Genomic DNA, 25,221 nt, shown 5'->3' with positions numbered 1-25,221 from the left:
AAAATACAAAAACAGAGGAGAGCTAATGCTGTACTGTTTTCATGTTTTGTCATTGTGCTCCTAGGTGAATTATTTCACTTAACCAATTTAATCTTTTGGGAGATGTTTTCTGTGACTTTGAGAGGCCGCCAGCTATATAGTCAGAACAGTTTGTCACAGCTGCTAACAAATTCTTGGGCGTGGATGCTGAAGGGCTTTTATTTTGGCATTTGTTCAGTGTGATGACATGTTTGCCAACTAATATGTTAGTATTAAAGGCTTGAGTCATACATGCTTGAGATGTTACTATGATTTTGTTTGCACACGCTGACAGGAAACTTCTTCGGAAACAGTGGTACATCATGACAAATGGCCAGTGACGATTCTAGATTGGATGATTTTATATGTTTTTTTTTGTACCTACACTTGTGATTCATGTGACCCTCTGCAGGAGAAACATGACAGGAAATATATGTAGCCCTCACAGTATGTGACTGTTCTGTAGAGTGAGACACTGTTATATCCACTGTTGTGCAAATATCACTTCCTACTCCACTAAGTGGCGCTACAGAACACACACTTGCTAGATTCTAAGTTGCAGTTCACCACCAATCCAGCAGGTTTCTGTTCGAGGGAGACTGATCAAAATTGGCTTTTTCACCACAGTAACTTAAAGTCTTCAAAGGAGCTCTGGGCTAGGGCTACCCAGCTGACATTGGGCGAAAGGAGGGGTTCACCCCGGACAGGTTGCCAGTCTGTCGCATGGCCATCAGGTCACCGAGGGAAGTGAGGATCGAACTAGCGACCCATCGGTTGCTGGACAGCCACGCTACCACTGAGCCATGCCGCCCCTAGTTAGAGTACATTACAGTTTAAAACTGTTGAAGTCCGACTGCCGCGAGGTGGCACTATGACAAGTCTACCCTGAAATTGAATGGGTTCTTCCCTGGCCCATTCTACGCCCCTCCAGTAAGTCCAGCAGATTGTACAAAAGCAACCCCCACACGCCTCTGTAGTGTTATGTGCTTTTGCTTTCTTACATCCGTAGTAAATACGAGTTGAATGTCACTGACCCTTTTTTATGTTGTTTTTCTTTGGTTTGGGTCTCTGGCGGCTCACTCGACACCATGGCACTCGCAACGCTTGGATCCAGTCTGGGATGCATATGTCTGTCAGCCCTGAATAACACACGTCCATATGTCCAGATGGTCTTCGCAATCTGGTCCATGATGTTATCTGCTGATCACCACATGTCACCCATTAAAAGGAAAGCCACTGTAAAAAAAAAAAAGAAAAAAAGAGAGAAGACAAACCTGTGCTGAAATTAGATGATGATTTAGATGAAATGAAACCTTAACATGCTCTCTGTCGATATGTCGTCTCTGCAGTATAGCTTTGAATATAAATCACAATGGCAGAGACCATTTTACAAGCCATTTCAAGGCTAAAGCAGATGTGCTGGTCTGAATTAATTGTTCAAATTAAGACTATTTACCTTCACACTGATCCCCATTAACCCAGCTATTTTCATTACTGGGATCATAAGTAAAGCGTGTGCGAACATGTCTGTCTTTCTGTTCTCATCGATGTGTATTGAATGATAGAGGTGTGTGAAAGTATCCCACATCCACTGTGAAGGGTCTAGTGATAAGATTATGTTGAAAGTGTCTGGATCCTGAGAGCACAGTTTTGATTTTTCTGATCTTGGCTGAAAGATTTTCACTCTGAATGTAGTCTCCCATTCATTAAGTGCTGGACTTATTTAGCAGTTTAACTGAGATCTTGAAGAGTAAGCGGCTTCAAACAGGAAGTGATCGCGTCTGTCTGTCCTCCGTCTCATCCCCCCGTAGTGTTTAGTTTCTGCCCATGTGAGCTTGTGAAAGAGCCCTGAAGTTTAAAGTCCTTAAAAGCGGAAGTGTGTAAGTAGGGGGGGAAAAACTGGACAAGACTCAAAGAAGACTTTGTTTTTTGGCTATTGGCTCTGCCAAAAAGGGTTTCTCTTGGAAGACAGCAAGGGATTGGCTGGAGGGTTAGGGGGAGGTGAGGGAGTTTTTGGAGGGTTGGTTAGAGATGTGAATTACGGCCTAAGAGAGAAAGAAGCCCACTAAGGTTTGCTGGGCTCCCTCATTGTGGCAGCGCCACGGGCCATTCTCTGGCTCTGCTGCACTCAGCCCACAAAGAGGGGATTTCTTCATTTATTTATTCAATTTCATGCCGGCCTTGATATGGCCCCTATCGCCTCTCCAAAACTGTCCAGTTCCCCTTTTGTGGCTGGCCACCTCAAAAGAGATACTTAATGGATCCATTGTTTTTAGCTTGTTGTTTTGTCTTGGGCAAGGAGGGGTAGAGAGTTTGAGGCTGGTGACCTGAGAACTCACTAAAGTCCCAATCTGTGGATCTGTGATTCTTCTTGAGTGTTTTTTCAGTAGGTGTGGGAACCAAAGCAAATTGAAAGGGGGCTCTCAGGGTCCGCTGGAAAAACCTTGACAAGTGTTAGAGCTGGTCTTGATATACAGGGTCTCTTGTGAAATATCTGAATCCAGCGAGTTGCCTCAGTATTGTTGCAGAATGCTGCAGCCTCGCTCAAACAGAAGCTGCTTCGTAGGTTCATTTTTGTCAGAAATCTCTGTAATAATCTTTGTTTCCCACAATAATCGAGTCTGATACTTAGACGAGAAAAATGATCTCAGCCTATTGTGACATGTTGTGTCCCCACTTAGCCATTGGTTTCGTATGTATTATTCATCAGCACAGTGTCACATATCTGTAATTCTCAATTTATATAAAGAATTTGTGAGATTACTTAACATACGTGAATTCATAGGGCTGAGTATCGGCAAGGACTTCACATATCACAAGAAACTGGTCATGATATGATTTTTTTTCAATATATATATACTGATATCATATGATACATATTGTGAGACTCTTCATCATTCACTGAAAACTGATATATTGAATCAAAACTATTTTATTCAGAATTTACAATCCAATTTATTAAAATAATATTTTCACAGCTGTACACTGTCACTGAACATACGCAGATCATATTATGATTATATCACCATATACCACGACATGATATTTATACCGGGGACTGGAATATCAATACAGTATTGTGAAGAAATTACTAAGATTAATGCTGATCACGATTTTATTGCACAGCCACAGCACAGATCATGTTTGCATGGACATTCATCTTCCTATTAATTTCTTTCAACGTGAATAAACTCTGAGGACGGTAAACATACTAATTAAAGCGGTCCTCCAACCCGTACTGAGGGAACCTGTTGGGAACATTCTCTGTCATAGGAGAGTGACGGCAGCTCCAACATCTTGGACGTACTCCCGTGTCGCAAGTTGACCCACTTAGACGGTAATGAAATTTGCTTCTCTCTTGTTATTTCCCTGCAGGTTTTACCATTATGACTGCGAGGAATTTCCAGTGTTGAGAAATGGTAAATATTGAAATTTTAAGCCTTAAGAAATCACAGAGAAACTGCGCAGTGTGCACGGTTTGTGCCTCAGGTGTCATGAGATCGAAAGCATCCTAAACAGAAGTAAACCACTTGCCTCGAAGAAAGTGAATCGAATGCTGGATTATGTCACGAAGTTGGCGTAGCAGAAGCTGACAGCAGGCTGCTTACTCACTCTCCACTGGAGCGAACACTGAGCCCACACCAGCATGTGGTCCATCTGTATCCTCACACCTTACTGTCTGGCTCCTGCCCCCACACTCCTAGCCCCCCTCAACACACACACGCATACATCTGACCCTTTGGCTTTTGGTCATATTAGACGATTTCTCATATGACACAGGGCCAGTTACTTGTGTTAAGCAGTGATTGCCATGTGTGGGGTGGCAGTGAGGTGATGATGGGCTGTTGGTGTTTGTCAGACCCGTCATGTGCCATGATAGGTTGAAACTGTTAAATGAATATCACGTTCTTCCACTTTGACATTGTAATCTTCAGAGTCATTTGGATCCGAGGGTGCAGCAGTTTTGTTCTAGCTCTAATAAAGTTAGCATTAAATGATATTGAAAGTATTGGCTAGGCACTTTAAATGACCGTTTTGGCTTGAGGCAATGGTAACAACAAGCTAATGTGGAGATAAAACGATGACTGTGCCTCTTTCTTCTTTCTGCTTCACAAAGTTCTCGTGTTGTTATGAATGAAGTGCAGTCCTTTACAGCAGCACACTTTCTCCCATTTCTCTTATCTGCACCACAGTGCAACATAAAATTTGTTTTTTGTATAATTTTTTTTTTTATATGGAATGTTCCATCCAACCATCCATCTATTTTTTCTGTTAAGAGTCGGGGGGGGGGGGGTAGGCTGTCACAAGTCCATCAGGAGCGATTAGGGGCTCAGTATCTTCGGTTGCTAGTCAGCCACGCTACCTTTGAGCCATGCTGCCCCCAATATGGAATGTTTTAAAAGAAAAAGATTTTGAATGATAGTTAACATCCAAGGAAAGCTGTTTAAAGTTCAATACTGTAATCTGAATACCAATATATCAGTGCTCATGATATTTGTCACGATGTAGCAGCAGCAGCAATAACACCATCAGCAAAAGGAACTATATTTTCTGCCTCTCTATTATTCTATTTCAGCTCTAATATGAGAGTGTTAGTTTTACCCCCCTTTACTTAAACACAGTTGACTTAGCGGTCAGTCAAACGTATCCTTCCATTTCACAAAAGCCACACTTCCCGTCCAGAAACAACATCTGCAGCTTCCGTGTCCAAAGGCGCCATTTCATTCTACAGACTGTTTATTTTTTTCCTCTGTTGGCTTCAAACTCTGCTTATCTGCTTGAAAAGGAACGACAATTACAACAAAAAAAAAATCTTGTCAGTGGTTTTAAAAAGTACTGGCTTTTGTTCAGTGTTTTCACTTCCTGTTTGCATGCAACACAGGAACAGAGGTATGCGTGCACACTTTTGATGCAGTTTGGGATTTTTTAAAAATCTTGACATCTATGTTCTCTTGCACATATGTATTGTTGCAATAAAATAAAGAGTGACTCAGCTTTGTGGGGGATCAACTGACTCAGCAACTGGCTCCTTTGACAACTTTGAAATAGCTCTTTTTTTAATGTTTTTTTTCAGTAGAATCAGAGAATATGCTGTGTATATATGTATGTATGTATGTATATATACATACACACACACACACACACATTCCTGACTGAACTGCATCCCCTGCGATGTAAACCCCGAACATGCTTATATTAACATTAATAGAAGTCAAATGTGTCTTCCCACCCTCAGAATGCCAAGTTCCCCAAGTAAATTTGCAGTTCAGTTCCTCCATTGATGTTTCAGCTAATGTAGCAAAGAGTTTTACTGTGGGAACCAAAGAAGTAGATGAATTGTGACCGTAAAATATTTGATTCAGTGCTAAAAAGACAAGGAAAACAGAGAAAAGGCCCAGATATGAGTCTGTGTGAATAACTGATTGGAACTACTCACCCCATGAGGCACTGCGATACGATACGATACTGGATTTCACCCTTCGATACAATATTTTGAAAATATTGATATTCGATTCGATTTTCGATACTACGCAACCACTCAGAATTTAGTGCAAAAAGGTTTTTTTATTTCAAGAAAAACTAAGAACTTTATTCTTAGCGCTCACTAACAAGACAACACATTAATGTAAACACTGATAGATGTGATAACTCTAGGCAACACATTCTTCAAGTTATACTGTTATAAACCTATTTGAATTCCTTATACAGGTCTGGGTGTCTGTCTTGGAGGTGCTTTGCTACATTCGTTGTGTTCGCTCCTTTTGTCGGCACAATTCTGTTGCATCTCTTGCATATCGGCTTGCTGCTGTCCTTTGGCTTTTCTTGTTCATCCGACTCAAATCTAAAGGTCCTCCAAACAGCACTTCTGCTGTTTTGTTTATTTATTAAAACTGGTGGCGAAGGTCCTGCAGATGCCATCTCATGGCAACTCACACACGTAGAGTGACGACACAAAAAAAAATACAGCCAGCGGTGTTTTTGTGTGAGCGAGGCAGGAGGGGAGGGGCTGCTCCCCAGGGTAGCGCTCTGTCTGTTTATATGTGTGTGTGTTGGCGGCGGCAGCGCATGAGTAAACTAAGGAGGTAGGTAGAGTATCGATACATCAATACTATGGAAAAGTCATTTTGTACGTTTTTATTTTTAAAAATCGATATTTAATCGATAAATCAATATTTTTGACAACACTACTGCAAACAATACTTATGACCCAGGCATGTTTGAAATAGCTACATTTTTGTGACCAGCTGATCATATTTGTTGTTTCTAGCTCAGTATGATCTCAATGAATATCAACATATTTGACGTGTCTTGTCAGAAAGGGAAATAATGTTTCTGCAGCGAGGTTCCTCTCAAATTACCACTTGTGAAACTTAAAATAGCAGAGTTTAGTAAACACTTCCATAGGAACAGGGTACCCCACCAGAGGATTATGGGTAGTGTGTCTGAAAACAAGCTTGATATTCGAAAAACTTGAAGCTTCTGTAGGAGCCGATACTGTCCTTTCACGACTTGCTTGCTTTTGCTGCATCAGCCTCGGATGGTTATGAAATTATGGCTGATAATCAATTCCTCTATGGAAAATATGACTGGGTTTTTTCACTTCCAGAACGTCATTGCTGAGCTTTACACCACTACTTGTTTTTGTGCATGATATCAAGCCCAGTCATGATATTTTAACGTCCTCTCAGCGAAAGCCCTCCTTGGTTTGAGTGTGAAATTATTTTATATAGATGTGGGTGTAAGAAACATTGTGGGATTGGGAAAATTAAAGCTGACAGACTGAGTTTAGTTATGCCTCTTCTTGGAATAAAACTGTCCAACAGTGCAGCTCAGCATCTTGATTCGCTTTGGTCTACATCACTCATATATCAGAGATACAGTTCTCCTCAGCCTGTCATACTTCATTTATATCACTGCATCAAACAGTACAGCTGAGACATTTTAATAACAGGTGACATTTCGCTAATACCAGCTTATTGCTGCCCGTCAGCCACAGATAATTCTGTTATGAATGGATTTAAGCCAGAGTTTGAGAACAAGGAGAGAGGAAATATTAATGATGATCCTGATTCTGTCACATGTCTTTGGTTGTCAATTTGATTTGTCAACGTTTTAGCGCTTTTATTGTCCTTGATCTTTTTTTTTTTTTTTTGAAGGTATACTCTTGTAGCTCGGCCCCACTAAAATCTAAGTGGTATAACTCTACATTAGTGCAGCAGCTTCTTTGTGGTCTGTCAAAGAGCCACGTGGTCATGCGACTTGTCTCCTGTGGGATTGCATCATGAGCAGTTTAGCCCTTACATCCTTGTCACCCCTGCAGCAAGAGACCATCATGTGCAATATCTGTCTTCTGCTCCTGAGCAGCAGCTGAGCCCCTGTGTGCAGCCACTATGAGACCAATTGTATCCAAAAAAAAGAGGTTGTGTCCCACCTGATCTACTATTTTTAACACATTGATGGATGTCACCATTCATTATTGTGCATCGTCAACACAACCTAGTGCTGATTTTTTTATGCTAATGAAAGAGCTTTGAATTGTATTTTCCACAGCTGTCTACCAGAATCACAACATTTCATCTACAAACGTAAAGCCATTGATCCATTGGCTGATAATATGAAATATTCTTATTCACCATTGTGGGGCATGTTATCCCTCAATGCCTGATCCTCCATTTAAATGGATTATTCACAGTCAGGTCATTAATGACGATCTGCTGATGTCAGAAAGGAGGCAGAAAGGTCACCTTCGATGGATATCCGAAAGTAAACAAGGATTGTCAGCTGCATCTCGCTGCCTCACAGCAAGTTGATTAAGAAGTAATGAGCTCAACAACTGCGTCCGCAGGGTCGAGTAGAGTTACAGTGTGTGTCAGGACGGCTGAGCGTTTGCATGTCATGTCTTTTTTTTCCCCAACAACAAGCGGCTTAGCTGCACAATGTGGAAAAGGGAGCTTTTTAATATTCATCTCATATCTTAATGTCAGTGTGTGTCCTCGCTGTGGAGGTGACGTATGACTTATCTGAGGGTGAAGTCACTTCTCCGTTAAAGGTTAAAGAAATATTGACTCATGTGGTTTTTGGATTTTGTTCGTGTCACCAAATTACAAAGATTCTCGGGAATTGGTGAAATGGAATGGCTCATCTTTGTCCTCCTGTCATCCAGCAAACTAGTTGCAGATTTGGGCCGGAAAGGGTTCTACCGCTGTAACTTCTACCAAGTTTGACATACTTCTCTTCTCTCATGGTAGGAAGTTGACTGTGTCTGTTGTGGTTCACACAAGGAAAGCTTGCAACAAATAGCTGAATAGGCAGTCAGTTCAGACTGACGTCTGCTCAGTTATGATGCTTATCTTTCAGAGCACAAAACGATTCTGTCCATCAAATGTCAAAATCCTTCCAATTATACCCATAATAGCTTCTTTTGGGTCCATTTCCTGTTGTTGATTCTCGTCATGCTCTCAAAATATTCCAGTTCAGACTGTCAATACCCTTTATTTTGAACAAACTCGAGCATGCCCACAGTCAGTCATGATGGTGGATGGCGAAAGATTCCAATTTTCTCTCCAAATAAACCTGTGTGCTTTGTGATGGAACAATGAAGACAGCCAATACAGCTCTGGGTGAGAACGGCCATGTCGGGGGCGAGACCTAGACCTGAAAGGACCTCTTTGTTGCTCTTACCCACCATCCTCCCTGCTGCTGTTCCCTGTCACCACATCTGTGTTGCACATTTTGTTTAAGAAGGGAATCCTGCTCGGATAGTCGCTGTCTAACATGTCAATAAACAATGCCCCTGAGGTCTGGATGCTTTACTTTTTACCTCACCCCGTGTTGTGCCATTTTCACTTCCTCTCTTTTGTTTACACCATTCTATACCCGTCTGAAAACCTCCCTGTTCTTCTTTTCCTTCTCTGCCAGGGCGCAATCTCTCACATGAGTGACTCCACCAGTGTGGACACGGGACAAAATGCCATATGGGAGATTTAATTAGTGTACGCCTCAAGCACAATCAGCTCCCTCCCAAAACCAGTCAAGAACACAGCTACTGCTTCCCTTTAATACTGGTCTTAATTAGCGAGGTTGCAGCTCACTGCTGAGGACCTTTGCTTTCTATTTTGGTTCAACTTACGCGGAGGCTAGTAAAGAGCAAGGAAAACTGACGACAATCCTCCCAAAGTGTTTGGTCTCTTGGGAAATTATATGATTGCTAGCTGCCTGCCTGCTTGCTGGGTTGGCTGGCTTCTATCTTTAGAATAAATGTGTGATTACAACTGTCAGTCTTTCATTACAGGCAAGTGAGATACTGTAAGTAATACGTGTAGTAGATGGACTGTTACGTGCGGCTCTATAAAGTGTACAGTGTGTCAGCAAAGCAACACATTTTGAATATGTACTAGTAGTTTGTGCTCACAATGGTTTAAGGTGGTATGAGTAACTTTAGGTCATGGTAGTAGGAGTATATATCTCTGCATATTTAGTTAAAGGAGTCTAAAATAACAATCACTAACAGTGTTCAACCAAAACACATCAGTAATATTATGCAATTTTTTTCATGACACTGTGTCAATATTCCAGCCCCTGTAGTACCAATATTGCATTTGTCATCCGTCCATTTTCTACTGCTTACCCTGTTAAGGGTCGGGGGGGGACGACATAGAGACAGACAACCATTCACACTCACAGTCACACCTACGGTCAATTTAGAGTATCAATCAGCCTCGTCCCCTCTTGATGTCTTTGGACTGTGGGAGGAAGCAGTAGTACATGGAGAGAACAGGGAGAACATGCAGACTCCACACAGAAAGTTCCGTGCCTGAGCCAGGACTCTAACCCGGAACTTTCTTGCTGTGGGGCAACAGTGCCGCCCTGTTTGTCATTTCATCATAAAATCATATCTCGACCCATGAGTGTTTGCAAAAGTATTGTATTTTGCAGCCATTGCCAATACGCAGCCCAAATGTTTTAAAATCAGATTTGACTGGTAATTCTGTAGATGTACTCTTTGTGTCCCAGTGACCAATTAAGAATTCTGTAGTGATTCAGTCTTAATTCATTGGATAGTACCATTTTTTTTAGGCTAAAATAGGTCCTGCATTACCATGATAGCTATTGACACTTATGTTGATGTTACCTTGCAAGAAGGTTGGATTCATGAAATTATGGAATCACACAAAAATACACTGATTTTCTGAGCGGCATACCATATTATGTTAGACGTGTTACTTTTTCCTCAAAGGTTCTGAAAAGAAATGAACTGTTTAGTACTGATGCTTGCGTCGTTGGACATTGTTTGCATGAGGAAATATGGCTGTTGTATTTATAATTTAAGAATCATTCTCACATCACATTGAGTTTGAACATTTCTTTCTTTTAGCTTGCCACATGCTGAACGGCACTATCACTTTTCAGACTTGGGGTGCAAACACATGAAGGAGGCTACAAGAGCATCCATAGCTCCCTGCCCTGCTTTTCAAGTGCAGTCTGGTGTGTGGAGCTGAAGTAAAAATCCAGACTGAGGCAGGTTTACTCTGTCAGAATTGCAGTAATAGACAAAGAAATGGGGAAGAGAGAATAAAAGATAGTTTGCACATTCGTTTCCCCCTTTCTTCGCCATTCTTTTTTTTCTTCTTTTTGTCTAAAGTCCCGATCCTGACTGGCAGGCACGTACACAGGTGAAGCTCAACTTGACATGAGCCTATTATGGTCGTCTTTGGTGAATTGGTGTGTGACTGGTGTGTAGATGCTGCTTCTGCAGTGAAGCAGTTATTTTGACTGCTGTCTTACAGCTGAACGCTCAGTTGCTCTGCGCCCACCACAATAGAGACCAGCATCCTCTTTGTATAAAGGAACATTTAGTGGTAAATAAGGGACGGTGGAACAACTTGTCACGTGTATGTTGACGCTCATACATACTGATACGGCCAAATCCATATTGTAACTATTTCCACAAAGCAGCGCGCACGTTAGAAAATAAGCAGCAGAGAGAACTTGGACCTCCACTTCCAGTTTTTCCATTATTCTGCATCTCTGTATCACTAATCAGATTGATTATGCAAGTTTATATGTCAAGCTTTAACATTCCTCTATCAGGCCGTGTTTGCTCCTTTTAGATGAGTTAGAACCAAGTTCACTCTACGTCTGCCTCATTTCACTTTTGAGTGGGTCACTCACGGTTAATAAGTGACTGCTGCCGCTGCTCCTTCCTCTCCTTTGATTCTGTGGAGATTGAGAGGGAATTAGTGAGAGTAGGTCTGTTGGTTGATGTGAATGCTAAGCTAATGCTAGCGTTAGTTGTTTCAATGAACCAACAAAAAGTGAGTAATTCTGAAGAAAAACAAGCTACTTTTCAAACCAAAGGAAGAACAAAAATGGAAAGTGTGCTTGAGAGAAAGCATGAGCATGCACTTCTCTTCACCTGGCAAATGCTGATGACATCATCAAAGGGTGACCTTACATTGCCAAAACAATTTGTTGCATCTGACCTTCTGATGAGGAATCAGCTACATAACTTAGACCCAATAGTTTCAAGACTTTGGCTCCTTCCCAGTATGATTTTAAATCATGTAATCTTGTCAACAAAGGAAGTGTTTTCCATCCATATTCATTAAAACTTTTTTCTTTTTCTTCCCCAGGCATTTTTGCACAGAATCAGACAAACTGCTGATGACCAACAGTGTCTCTCACCTGAACATGTTAAGGTAAGACTATCTAATTGAATCACACATTCTTTTGTGCAACTAAAACACCAAACCTTGATAAGTTCCAAGCTTTTTTTTATAGTTAAATGCTCAAAAAATATATTTCTTCTCATTTATACCCTCATCCCTGCCCATCTGTTGGGTATTTCCCTGCTCTTGTCTTCCTCCCACCCTTCCCCTCTATCGCTTCCTTCCTCTCCATCCCCTCCATTCACATCAACTGTTTATAGATTCTGTTTTCAAATATTGAGGACATCCTGGAGTTGCACAAAGAGGTGTTATCTTCAGTGGAGTCCATTCTGCAGCCTGAACCCCAGCCTCATCATGCACTGGGACTCGTGTTCCTCCAGTTTGTAAGTAGATAACACGACAACCATAAACACAAACAGTCACATGCAAGCACATGCATGTGTGTTTTGGCAGCGTGTAAATCGTGAACTCCTATTGTGTGTACACTTTTCATGGGCTTGCCACAAATACGGGAAAGTGCACCAATTCCCACTGTGAAAATGACTCTTAATTCTCACTGTCTCGCATGCACCCCTCCTATTTCTGCACCCCCCCCCCCACCCACACACACACACACACACACACACACTCACACACACACACACTCACACACAGTACCCCACAGTGTACCTCCACCCCTCTGGTGTTCTTTCTTCCTTTTCCAAAAGGGCCTGCATCCTGTCGGGCAAAACACTCTCTCTTCTCCCTCCATCTCTGTATAAGTCACTGTCTCTGTCATCTCCTTATTTTGCCCTTCCATCCTTCCATCCTGCCCCCCTCCTTCCCTCCCTCCCCTCCCCTTCACTCCCCTCTGTTTGAACTCGTTTGGCCTCCTGGAACAAACAAAGAAGGGCCTGTGTCCGGAGAGGAAGAGATGGTGTGTCATTCTGCGAGGTGGACAATGCTTCTGCTGGTTGCACTCAATCTCAAACTCTGTCTTTCCCTCTCAGTTTGTCTCACTTTGATAAACTATTTTCAATTCACTTTCACTGAAGCACAAAACACCTCAGCCGGGAACGGTACAATCGGTCTGCTCTATCAAGCTAGCTGTAGGAAACCATTAGCGCATAAAAGAATAAAATCTCACTGTTAGAAAGCCAATAATCCCACAGGTTTCTAACACCCACTTTCACCCAGCTTCAATCTAATATCAGATCTAAAAATCTTTGGCTCTTTAAAGATCTAACTCAATCCCTGACGTCAGTTCAGCTTCCAGGGCAGATTTCACCTCTGAGTTGTTAGCTTCTCTTACAAAAAAATCCAATACGCAGTATATTTAGTGACATCACACAATCAATAATAATCAGTCCTCTGCCTGCTTGTTACATAAATGACTCTTAATCCCACATGTGGCTAGTTGTTGAATTGGCTCATCAAAACAGACCTTCACACATGTGTGAAGTGTTGTGGTAATTCTGTCTATCAGGGCGCAGAATTGATTGAAGTAGCTCTGTGTGTTTTTTCCATCACGGCGTCAGCAGACTGGGGGATATAGGGACCAGACTAGACGGCCAACAGGGAAGCTGCAGGTGCTGGAAAACCATCTCACCAATTCACTTTTTCATTTCACTTTACCTCAAGCTTATTTCATCATAATGAGTTCTCATTACAAAGTAAAATAAATGCCACTTGAAAAAAAATAGATTGCTGCAGCTCTATTCAATTGATTCTGACGTCATGTAACAGAACAAAGGCTGTATTAAGTATTTAATAGGTTGTAATGCTGACAGATAATATTATAATCAGTCAAATAGTTAAAAAAAATTGAGGAAGTACTGAAAGATAACAGTTTATATTCTAGTAAACTTATTGAATTTCTGTGGTTTTTGTCCAAAACTAAAAAAAAAAATTGGACTTGCATTAATATCAAAAGCTAATAGCAGATTATTATCACATTTTAGAGGAACTTCCACAAGATTGCATGTTTGGTTGACGAATGACTTAAAAGGGAAGCCCAGTCATAAAAATACAACGTGACGCAAACAGCTGAATGATTCTGCTAACTACTAGTTTTTTTTTCTCTCTTAACGTCATAAAAATACACCAGTTCGCACTCTTGACATGCTCCTTCATCTCCATGAAATGCAGATATTGCGTTGTTTTGTTTTGTTTTCTAAGTTTAGTTTCATCTTTGTTGCAATCAAAAGTGTTGGGATACAGGAAGCGTGTGCAGGGATCCAACATGGATCGAACAGTGAACGTTTTATGTTTTTGTTGTGTGCCTCAAGAAGCCTATTTAGACCTAATTTAACCTTCACACATGGCAGGTTCTCTCCTTACAATTTAAGGCAGTGCATGCTTTTTAAGGCATGATCCAATGCCCATCTCACTTTAGGTTTATTGAATTTGATTTGATATATAATGAACAGTATGGCAGAGGCATCTCATTATCATATCTAATCCCTTTTCTGGTTTTTCATTTCACACTTCTATATGTTGTAGAGGCTGGGAAAAAATATTTATTTATATATTTTTACAGTTTTTGAGAAAACCCTTAGATTTGTAGAGGTCATCTACAAAAAATGCCATCGGTTTTTCTGTCTTTTTAGGTTTAAACAGTCTACATTTATCTCTCATGCAGCATTTATGTGTTAAGCTTTACTTCCCAACAAATTTTACATTTATTATTTATTTTAACAGCTGCTGTTTTAGAAATGTACTGAGCAGAAATAAATGAAACCATATAATTCTGTTTTTTTTTAATTTAGTCGTCATTTTAGATTTATGAAATAAAGAATTATGTCAGAATCACTTATTAAAATGATCTGTTAGTTGATAGAATAGAATTATAAATTTGAAACATTTTATGAACGTTTACACATTTATCTCCCACTTAAGTCAACCTTATCCTTGCTTTCTCTCCCTTTTTGTGTGCCATTTTGTATATGAGCCTTTTTGCCGCGGTATTGAGCATCCCCCCTTACACACACACACACACACACACACACACACACACACACACACACACACACACCACCTTTGTTACTGCATATCCATTACACTTCCCTTTCCAACCTATGACCTTTGCGTCCTTCTGCACCGACACCTCTCAGCCAATTGGTCGGCCTTGTCTGGCACCCTCCAGCCGTAGCCCTTGACCTCAGGCAGAGGTCAACACCATGACTGGGGTTTGATTAACCTCCCGCATTGTTCCACAAGACTGTCTGCCAGTCACAGTCAAGCAAGAAAAATGGGAAGAATCATTGCTATTCAAAGTCAGATGTTGCTAAGATGGTTTGGGAGGCTGCAGATTTAAGGAAGAAAGGCTTAGGCTTTGAATTAAAAATGTCGTAACTCATCTTAAGCAGGGCTGCCTCTTCTCAAACACTACAGCATTGCATCCTCATCGATATGACTGAATACAGAACAAGTTGCAATTTTAAAAACAAAAATTCAGAATCTGCTCCTCCTAGAGGACTATTCAAACCCTGCAAAGGGGAAAAATTAATTTCACGCTAGCGGGGAAACAGAGACATCAATATTTGCTCTGTTTCTAGGAGTGAATACGGACGGGAGTGCTGTGCAAGAAGCAACAGTCACGTCATTATGCGCTCTCTGAACTACACCCATTATGCTTTGACTGGATGGGATTTCTCCATGTGTGATACTACCCTCTCATCTTGCCTAAGGAATAACATTCCAGTGATGAAGAATTCAAATAAAACCCTATGTTTATCAAAGGGACAACCCAAGTGTTGAGCTATTCTGGGTACAAGTGGCGTCTTTCACAGTTGTCCTGAGGTTTTAATTGAAATAAATGTTCACATGTTGGCCACTGGTAAAAAAATTTAAGCTTGCATGTCTGTGTTGACTTCATATTTGTTGTCACCTTAGGAAATACCTCATTTGGGCTGTAAACATAGCTGCAGAGAGATATTTTGTGTGCAGAAGGGTTCAATTGCTGATGATGAGTGAGAGATGAAATGGTTATTTCAGGTCCTGCAACTGAAGGGCCATATTGAAAAGCAAGCTGCTCCCTGATACAGTTGCTTCATTTATATGTCTTTAAAGGCTCCACTTAACTTAGGCCTGCCTGAATATTCTGTTTAAAATGGCCAGGATCAGCTTAAAATCCCTCAATACTCATCTGGTTTAGTGCCAGATTTCAGTCTGGTTATGTTTACTACTGTCAAACTACCTGTCCTTCCTGAGTATATTCAGAATATACTTTAAATGCAGAAACATGATCTGTTGGCTTTTAATGATTTGAAGATACTTGTGTATTGGAATTGGTTAACCTGTCCGGAATGAGACTTAAAGGGACCACACCGATGTTTCCCCATGTTTGAACTCAACCAATCAGGTCAACTGTCAGCAGATAATAGATGTTATTGAACCAGTTTCCCATGAACTGTGTTGCAAATTCACATTTATACATTATAAACTGTGCACTTTATCCATCTAACACAATTTGTAGGTGCAGAATACTGTAGACTGAATACAGCTGGAACCTTGAGTTTAGTTGAAGACGGATGTTGATGCTGTGCTGAGGAGGTTCTGCCCATAATTATTCTGCTTTAGAGGAGAAAATGCTCTGGATTTTTGTTTTGTGTTCATCTCAGCTGGCTATGATCATCGTGTTTCACCTTGCAAAATAACGTCTGTTTTATGGAGGAAAGTTGTTTTAATATACATATGTGTCATAAATTTTTCCAACAATTCACTGAAAGTACCTAACAAATCTGCCTATTTTACAAGAAAGTTTTAATTTTCAGCACCTGAGTTTGATACTAGCTTGTTAGCTTGGAATTTGTCCTTCTTTCACGTAGCAAAGTGGACTTTGAAAAAATAGCAGTACACAAAAGGGGACAATGGAGAGAATGCCGACTGCAGTACCCCATAGCAAGCCACAGTGTTGTTCCAGTAAGCCAGACAAAGGGCTGCTAGTTATGGGTTCAAAGTTAAGCCTGTTTTCATCATCGATATATCGCAATGACTCCTCAGGCATGAAAAATCCCATGTCAGATAATCCCATCAACATTCACCATATATGTCCAGCGTAGGGCTGGCACACAATTTTTCTGTGACAGTCAGAAATCACAACATCAAGAATAAAAAGAAATGATTCATTAAAAGGAGACAGAATTCCCATTACTATTCTGAAACTGTTGCAGTAAACTCAGTTATAAAACAGGCTCATCAAGAGTTACATGTGCATTGCATACATTTACAAATCTTGACCCTCCCGCGCTTGCTTTCTCTAGCTGTGTCATGTATTAACTCAGTTTGATGGTGTCTTGGGGTTTCCCGCCATATGCTCTCAGCTGTTGCTCCCACCGGTCATTTTAGACTCCAGTCCCTCACCAAAGGCAGCTTTGGGCGTGTTTGTATTCCTGCCTGCAGCTCGCCGTTTACATCGTACTGCTCTACAACATCTACAAAATATGTCCAGCTCCTTCTTGTCAAGGTGACAGGAGAGAGCAGGAGCTCTATAAAAAGAGCTTTATTTGACTGCTTCTCTCACAGCTGCTGCTGACAATATTAAACACAATCACTACATACTCAGCTGTGATACACTGTACGTAACAGAGTTTATACATATATGTGTCTAAGAGTGAAACTACAGTCGCTTTGCAGGCAAGGTTCTTCGATGGTTATCAAGTCAGGGTGACTGATTTGTTCTTGAAATATAATGATCAATCAGGTTCATGTAAATTTACATTTTTTGCTTTTTGAGTACTCAGAAATAGGTCACGAAGACAGTTTTTTCCTCCTGCATCAAATGTTTTTGCCAGAATGCAAAAATGAGCCAGCTTGACACGAATGGCGACTGATACCTACTGGTAAAATTGCCCAAAAAAGTCTCTTTACCAAATCTCAAGGACTTTGTCCAATGGAGTCCATGTCCCCTTCTTCCAGCCAGCTCAGTAATTCGCTAACACCTTGATTTGAGGTAAAAACAACTAAATTCCAGTGCTAAAGAGAATGTAAGCTGTTTCAACTTATGTACCAGATAGTTGGTAGGGCTGTAGATTGTTTTTAGCTTCAATAAAAAGTGTTCAGGGGTTATTTAGCATATGGCTGGATAAAAGAGATGCAGATGCTCTTTAAGGGGTCATAAACCAACATTTGGACAGTTTTGCAGTTGTGTTTTTGCTTGAGCTGTCGTTAGCCATCATCCTCCTAAGCTTCAAGATGAATGTGTGTGGCTGGCTCGTTCTGCATTCAGGAGTCACAAAGAAATGATGCAGGAGGGGGGAAAAAAGTCTTTCTGACTCAAGAAACCTATTAATGAGTAACTCAGAGATGACGATTTTTTGGGGGGTGAAGTATCACTCCAAACCTTTTAGCCTGAGTGGTCCCAATGTATGAGCAGTTCTCTTTGGTCGTTTCGATCTTTAAACGCAAGGCTGCGAGGCACAGTAGGATGAACACGGTGCGAGCACCTGCGGTGTTAAATTACACTGACGTGGCTGTTTCGGGTGACAGTATTTCAAACCTTGTGTTTAATCCTCATCTAGCACATGGTTTCACATCCCAATTACCATCGCACGAACGTGACTACACAATAGGCTTGAATAAGCTTCAGGGTATACATTCAGTTGCAGCTGTGACAGTGTATATACTCTCATCTATAGCTCGGTCCATGAATTATGTATTTCAAGCTACTGTACATTCACAGGCCCAGGTGTCGTTTTACGTGTTTTAAAGACAAATAAGTAGTAGTTTGACAAAAGCTCCTCTATGGTTTCGTCATTTCCTCTTGTACAGTGTGAGAGCGTTCCCTTGGAAGAGGGAGTGCTGCACGTTAGCCTGCTGTTTATTTTTTTCTTCTATGATTCAGAAAACGTTGAAAAAACAGTGTTGTGCTCTCTGAAAATCTGCTCAAGTGGCACAGCAAGTGCCGCTACTAACTACGGAGGGGCTGTGACTTCCTTTGCTACAGTGCAAGAGAATCTCATTAGATTGTACTAACTGGAGCCTTGTGCGCTGCCAGTCTCCCGCCTTTCCCAGTGGACTCCTCAAGGCTGCCAACTAACCAGTTAATTATGGCACCAAGTCCATGGTTTGGGATCATAAATTATGTTATTTCTTCTCTGTTTTGCAGAAGGAAAGTTTCTCAGTATATGGCGAGTACTGCAGTAACCATGAGAAGGCATTGCGACTTCTCATGGAACTAAACAAGATTCCCAACATCAGGACCTTCTTACTGGTAAGATACATTACCTCCTCTCCTGTCTTTATCTTCCTGTTTCATCACCCCTCTCTCTCTCTTTTCTCTCTCTCTTTCTCTCTGTCTCTCTTTCTCTCTCTCTCACCCACATTTGCTTGAGGTTCCCTCCTCTTTCCAGTTTGACTCCCCCTTTTGAATTAAGTATAAAAGAAATATCCTTGTCTTCATCATGTCATGTCACGTGTCGTGTGGTTTCCTTTTACCTAACTGCGGTTGGACTTGTTTCTCCATATCAGACTTTACCTTATGTCAGTACTTTACTACCTTCTTCAGGGGAAACCTTTGTGGAGCAGTTAGCACTATCAGCTTAAATCAAGGAGTGTCTGGGTTTGACCCCACAAGTCAGCCTGGACCTCTCCCTGCGCCTCTTCAAAAACTGTGAGGCTAATTGGAGACTCTAAATTGTGCATGAATGGTTTTCTGTTGCTATGTATCAGGACTCGTACTGATATATAGTAACTACTACACATGGACAAGTGACTTGGCCCAGCATCTCACTCTGTGGCAGCTGGGATCGACTCCAGTTCCCGGTGACCCTGTACAGGACAAGCGGTATAGGTGATAGATGGATGGATAGACTACCATCCTCCTTTGCATTTCTTTCTTCCTCTGAGCGGGTTCTCATTTACGTCTTCACTCATCTATCCATCTCCTTCCTCCTTTTTCCTTTCATTATACCACATCCACATTCCGCATTAACACTTGAATGCAGAGGCCGCAACCATAACAAGGTCCAAAGGTCCTTCCTGCCTGCACAGGATGCAGCTACCATCAAGGTCACTTTTTGTGTCGCTCTTATAGGGTTTCCGCTGCCAGCTGTTTCCCTGTTTTGACACTCAAACCTTTGGGACCTGGACAATGAACTTAGACTGACTTGGAGGAGGAGGAGGAGGAGGAGGGGGTTGTCCAGCTAATGAAATCATCTGCAGATTCTGGGGCAGACAGCTGTGTAATGTTTTGCAGCCTTTTGGGGTTTGGCAAAGAGATCCGATGCCCGGTGTCTGCTTCCGTGGCATTCTTCTGACCCGCAGCAGTGTCGTTCATAGTTAAATAGCTGTGTGCATTTACTTCTCATGGTCTCAAGTCGTTGCAATAGGTAATTTATGTATCAAAGCAGTTGTCAGACCTCCTTCGATTAATTCTACAAGCTCTTGTGTTGTATGTTGCAAGCATCAGCGAAATAAAAATGCAGTGCTTTGTCTGTTTATTTATATCAATATTATAACTTGACAGAAAAATATGTGTCCATTTAGAATAACAGGATAATGAAACAAAGTTGTCAATTACATAAAGTGCAGCCCTTTGCACAGGGTTGTCATAATAACTAACGGTGGTGAGATATGTATTGCCATTGGCTTCTTTCCAGCTCCAGTGGAATTTTCCTTCTGGATTTAACCATTGCTACACTAATTGAATCACATGATGAAGAAGACTTCTGAAATTGCATGTAGAAATGCAGTCTTAATTACGCTGAAGAAGAAGAGAGGGGTGAAAAGAAAAAGGAGGTCAGAGCGAAGAACTGAGGGAATTCTGGCTTGAGGCTGGCAGATTACAAACAAGCTGAAGACGAGAGCAAAATTAACTCTTGGAAGATTTAGACGGAAATGAACATGGGAGGGAGAAGTAGTGAATATAAGAGTATTAATGCTGCAGCTAGATGAGGAATCTCAAAGTTCCACCACCGTGATCAGCTGCATGTCTTATTTTTCCATCAAAAATGCTCCACAACCCCCAACCATCTTCTCTGGCCCGTTGTAGAGTTGAAAGGAATTGCCATATGATAATGCTCTACAGCTCTCAGGCACCCCCCACCCCCGAACACTCAAGTGGTTTATCTGCTCGGCTGCTTTTGATCTTTCATCCCGTCCCCTGAGTTCAGAGCATACTGACAGGCAGCGTTCCTACAAAATACAAAGCGTAGAGAAAGCATGACTGTAAATGTACCCCCCCCCCCCCCCAACTGGTCGTGGAAGGCAGTTTGTGAAAGCTTAAATTTTCTTGAGAAAGAGTGGAGATTTAAGAGTTTTCAGTGATCTGTTGGTTGAAAAGCTTTATATAAAGAGGAAATATAGTATTGTAAAGACTTAGAAACAAAGCCAATGTGAAAATCCTATTAGGCTTGGGTGATAAAACTGTAGCAGTATATCCCAGTGCACTCGAGTTGACCATTTTCGACATGAGTCTCATATCCCTTTTGGTATCGTTGAGAGCTGAAGCAATGAATATATTAATCAATTAGTTATCAGAAAAGAAATTTATTGTCAACTGTTTCGATAATAGGTTAATCCTTTGTCTATTTTTAAAGCAAAATGTCAAACATTTGCTCTTGTCAGAGGAATTGCTGCTACTTTGTCACTTAGGTCACTTGTCTGAACTCAGTGAAAATTAGATTTTAAGTGTTACAAGATTTTTTTTATTTATTTTTTTTTACTTTAACATATGTGCGTATCTTTAAGTGGGTTTTGGGCTCTTGGCTGGAGAAAAGAAGAAGGTCTCAAACCGTCTGAAAATATAATAACTTGCTATCCGTAAAAGAAGGACACACATGGAAAACATGTCACACCTCCAGCTTTGCTCCCAGACGGATGATTTATTGTACTGCACCTGGAGCTGCTGCCAGTGTAAACAGGCTGTGACTGTATTGAAATGGCAACAGTAGTCAATTACAGTTAATTGCTAAAATAATACGCAAAAGGATGAGACAGTGCTGACAACAACAGCATAGCTGTGAAACAGTTTTTCATGCAGGTGCAGTCTTAGATCATGATCTTAAAAGAACGTTTTGTTGATGTGCAAAACCTAAAGTCACTCTGGATCTTAACCAAGATGCACTTAAAACAACAAGACTTGAAATATACATATTCATAAAGTTGTATTCTACATTTGATATTTCTGGTATTAGTACTTACCTAAATATTCATCGCTGGATCTGTCTGTATTCTAGAGTCACAAACAGGTGATGAAAAAAAGTGTCTTTGTTAGCTCGACACTTATTTGTGAGTAGTTGAAAGGCAAAAAAAAAAGTTTTGGGTATCACTCTTAGTTTACTTAGTTAGCATACGTGTGTTTATACTTTTAGAGCCTCTGGGAATTCGGGCCCTTCTTTCCCGTGTGTAATACTTTCTGGTAAAATACTGACTGTTTTCTGTCTCACTATACTTAAAATTCGACCTTCTTTTCATATTTAACATGCTTTAGTTTGCAATGGAATGTAATTCTTTTGGTCTGTACTTCTTCTCCAGCACTGTATGCTACTAGGAGGGAAGAAGAGCACAGATATTCCTTTGGAGGGCTACCTGCTCACTCCCATACAGAGGATTTGCAAGTACCCTCTGCTGCTGAAGGTACAGTACAGCTTTGGCTGGACATCATCATCACCATCAGTAAACTCTGCAGATCATCATGTTGCCATGACTCTTTTTCTTATTTGGTCAGACATTCTGTTTGCAACTCCGAGACTCAAATATTTTCCTATTCCTTCCTATTTACTTACCAAAGGAACTGCTTAAGCGGACACCTAAGAAGCACGCAGACTATCCAGCAGTGGAGGAGGCTCTGCAGGCCATGAAGGCCGTCTGCTCCAACATCAATGAAACTAAGAGGCAAATGGAGAAACTGGAGGCGCTGGAGCAGCTGCAGTCTCACATCGAGGGCTGGGAGGTGAGAGCAAGGACAGAGTGACTAGGAATAAGAGACGAGTGTTAAGTGTAGTCATGAGGAGAAATATGTGGTGCAGTGGGGGTTGAGATGGTTTGTTTAAAGAGGAAAATAGCTTGAGCCTTGATTTCACACAACTACGCTTCCTGCAACAGTGAGAATTCCTGTAAAATCCTCAGAAAACAACACACAGCCAACCAGACGTGTTTCAAAAACACCACAGCCACCATGCTCTCCATCTATCTTAAGAGTTAAGTCCTGTTGCAGCCAAATCATTGCTACAGGGGCCACGGACGGGGCTTGGGAGCCGAATGAAGGGTCCAGTGCATTTTTCACGCCTCCCTCACCCATCACAACAGAGGCCTTGTCTTAGCAGGCACCAATGGGACAATCCACCCACTGAGGGTGCCAAGGGGGATGCCAACAGGCACACTGCCCAATCAGAAGAGACCTAGGAAGCAGAGAACTCGTCTCACATGTATTTGGAGGGTTATATGAGGGGACCTTTGCTGGGAGATTTAGGGATGCACTCAGAGAGGGTGGGCCTCACATGGACAATCCACTATCTGCATGCCAAAACAGAACCCCTTTTCTCCCTTTCTCTCAGAAAAAAAGTCAACATTTGACCCCAGTCACAGTCCACCATAACAAGAGAAAAACAAGAACTGTTTAATCAGATATGTCAAAAATAATACTGAACAGTGTTTGGTCCCTTTCTGTGCCTCGATGATGCCCCTCGTGCTTTATTTTTTATTTACTCAACACACACCAAGCTTTTGCAACCAAAAGAAATCAGTTGACACTTGATAAGATCAGTGAGAGTGGTCAATTTTCAGTATTCAAATGTGAGGACTTGGGATTTTGACTTTTTTTGGTGCGGTCCTGATACTTAATGTCCCCATGAGTCATTGTAAGAACAGTAGTGGTGAAAAAAACTGATACTGGACATCAAATAGCTCCTTACATGTCGGTTGGAGTCAAATCAGTGATCTTAGACTAAAGTAAGATATTTATGTCAGATTCAGTCAAAAAACTCAGACTTGACTTTTTTGTTCAAGACAGGCAGTTTCTATGTTCTGAACAACTGCCTGGAAGCTCGGAAAGGCCCTTCACCCTCTCCCAGGATTCTTAACAGCATTAGTCTCGCTCCTCTTTCCTCTCTCCAGCGACTCTCCAGGCTATTCACCTTCAGCTAATGGAGGAGGCCTCCAGTTGTGCCGAATCAGGCCCAGATGCATTACCTCTGCTGCTTAGAATCACCATACCCCTGCGCGCGCACACACAAACACACGTGTGCGCGCGCACACACACACACACACACACACACAAACACCCTTATTTGTACACACACATACATTATGAATGCAGTAGCTCATCGACATGCCTATACACACACACACACACACCACAGACACGCTTGTGCACACATGGATACAAAGAGTGTATTCTTCACTCACCTCCAACTCAACCTAACGTGAGGTCGAATCAATCGCCTGGAACAGGATCCCCTCCCCTGCGACCTAGTTTTTTTTTTTTATATCCCTATGAACATCCATCATAAAGATATACTCTTGGGAAACAATTATGGACTCTTGAGACTGGGTGTGGCTGGCCGGCCGGGGGTGGGGGTGGGGTTCCACAGTCTGATGGACGAGAGTCAGAGACATCAAAGATAACAGTGAAGTCCAAATCTGATGTGTGTGCCTGTGGGGATGTGGTGAGGGAGGTGGGTACTCTTCAAGCCTGGGGGGGGGGGGGGCTTGTCCTGAGTCCACACATGGGTGTATTTAGTTCCAGATGATTTGAAGTGGAACGATCTGTTTAACTGAGAGTAATGAGATGTCTTTCAACTCCATTATTATTTTTTTGGTAGCCTCCTTTTCTCACCACTGCTTACAGACAAAGGCATCCACATTCATTTCAAATCTTATTTATTGTATTTCCTTGTTTCTATTCTATTCAGATATTACATTCCATCTGTTTTTCCTGACCTAGATACCTAGATATGTCAGAGAGAGCAGTTTCTGTTCTGTATTGGTAATTTGGCTGTTAAATTCAGCGATAAAGGGGTGTGTTTTTACCGTTCCAGAATGACGTCAACAACCTTGATAATACTGACTGGAAGGTTCATGCTTCACTTTTCTAGTAGCAATATTCGAATTTCAGCAGTTCAGGAAGATTTGAAACAAAGAATTTACTTCATCACCTCCGTCTGTTTCATGTCACGTGTTTATGTTTCCTTCCTCTATGAATATGCAGCTGAACTTTTATGCGTACAGACATGGGGATGTATTTGTATATGAGTTTACATCCCGAGAGAAGAATAAAAGGCTTTTTTCTCCTACAACACAGTTGCATTGACCTCATATAGGAAATAGAATCTAGGCCAAGGTAACAGATTTGAGGGCTGCCCATCCACTTCAGTGTGTCTCATTAACTAAAGATTTTGAGTTTGCTGAGCCGTGCAGTCAGACAACCTGCAGTCATGTTGGGAAACTCTCCAACTCTAAGTGCTGGAGAGTTCTGCATTGTTGCTGCTAACTATCTTGGCAAAGCATTTCTTATTGTGACAGTTTTGTACTGTGCACGGATTTGGGTGGAGCTCAGCTGTCTTCACTTGTTCCTGTCTTTGCTGATGGAATGAAAACAATTTATCTTATATTG

At 41.5% G+C, this 25,221-nt stretch overlaps 1 protein-coding gene across 4 annotated transcripts in view; it reads left to right on the top strand.

Annotated features, from left to right (window-relative positions):
• The window catches only part of prex1 (phosphatidylinositol-3,4,5-trisphosphate-dependent Rac exchange factor 1), an 81,872-nt gene that overhangs the window by 7,422 nt on the left and 49,229 nt on the right, over positions 1-25,221 (top strand). For all 4 annotated transcript variants that reach the window (XR_015117905.1, XM_086214118.1, XM_086214120.1 and 1 more), the window contains exons 2-6: positions 11,652-11,717; positions 11,948-12,070; positions 18,775-18,879; positions 22,143-22,244; positions 22,399-22,560. Coding sequence is in view for 3 of the 4 variants with exons in the window: in XM_086214118.1 (XP_086070244.1) it covers positions 11,652-11,717; positions 11,948-12,070; positions 18,775-18,879; positions 22,143-22,244; positions 22,399-22,560 (558 nt within the window). In the remaining variant the exon portion in view is untranslated. The remainder of the gene's footprint in view (positions 1-11,651; positions 11,718-11,947; positions 12,071-18,774; positions 18,880-22,142; positions 22,245-22,398; positions 22,561-25,221) is intronic.

Source organism: Aulostomus chinensis, chromosome 9 (assembly GCF_037954235.1).
Source record: "Aulostomus chinensis isolate RoL2024-O1b breed Wild chromosome 9, RoL_Achi_v1.0, whole genome shotgun sequence".
In the NCBI taxonomy this organism is placed as follows: domain Eukaryota; kingdom Metazoa; phylum Chordata; class Actinopteri; order Syngnathiformes; family Aulostomidae; genus Aulostomus; species Aulostomus chinensis.
This window is presented reverse-complemented; position numbering and strand designations above follow the sequence as displayed.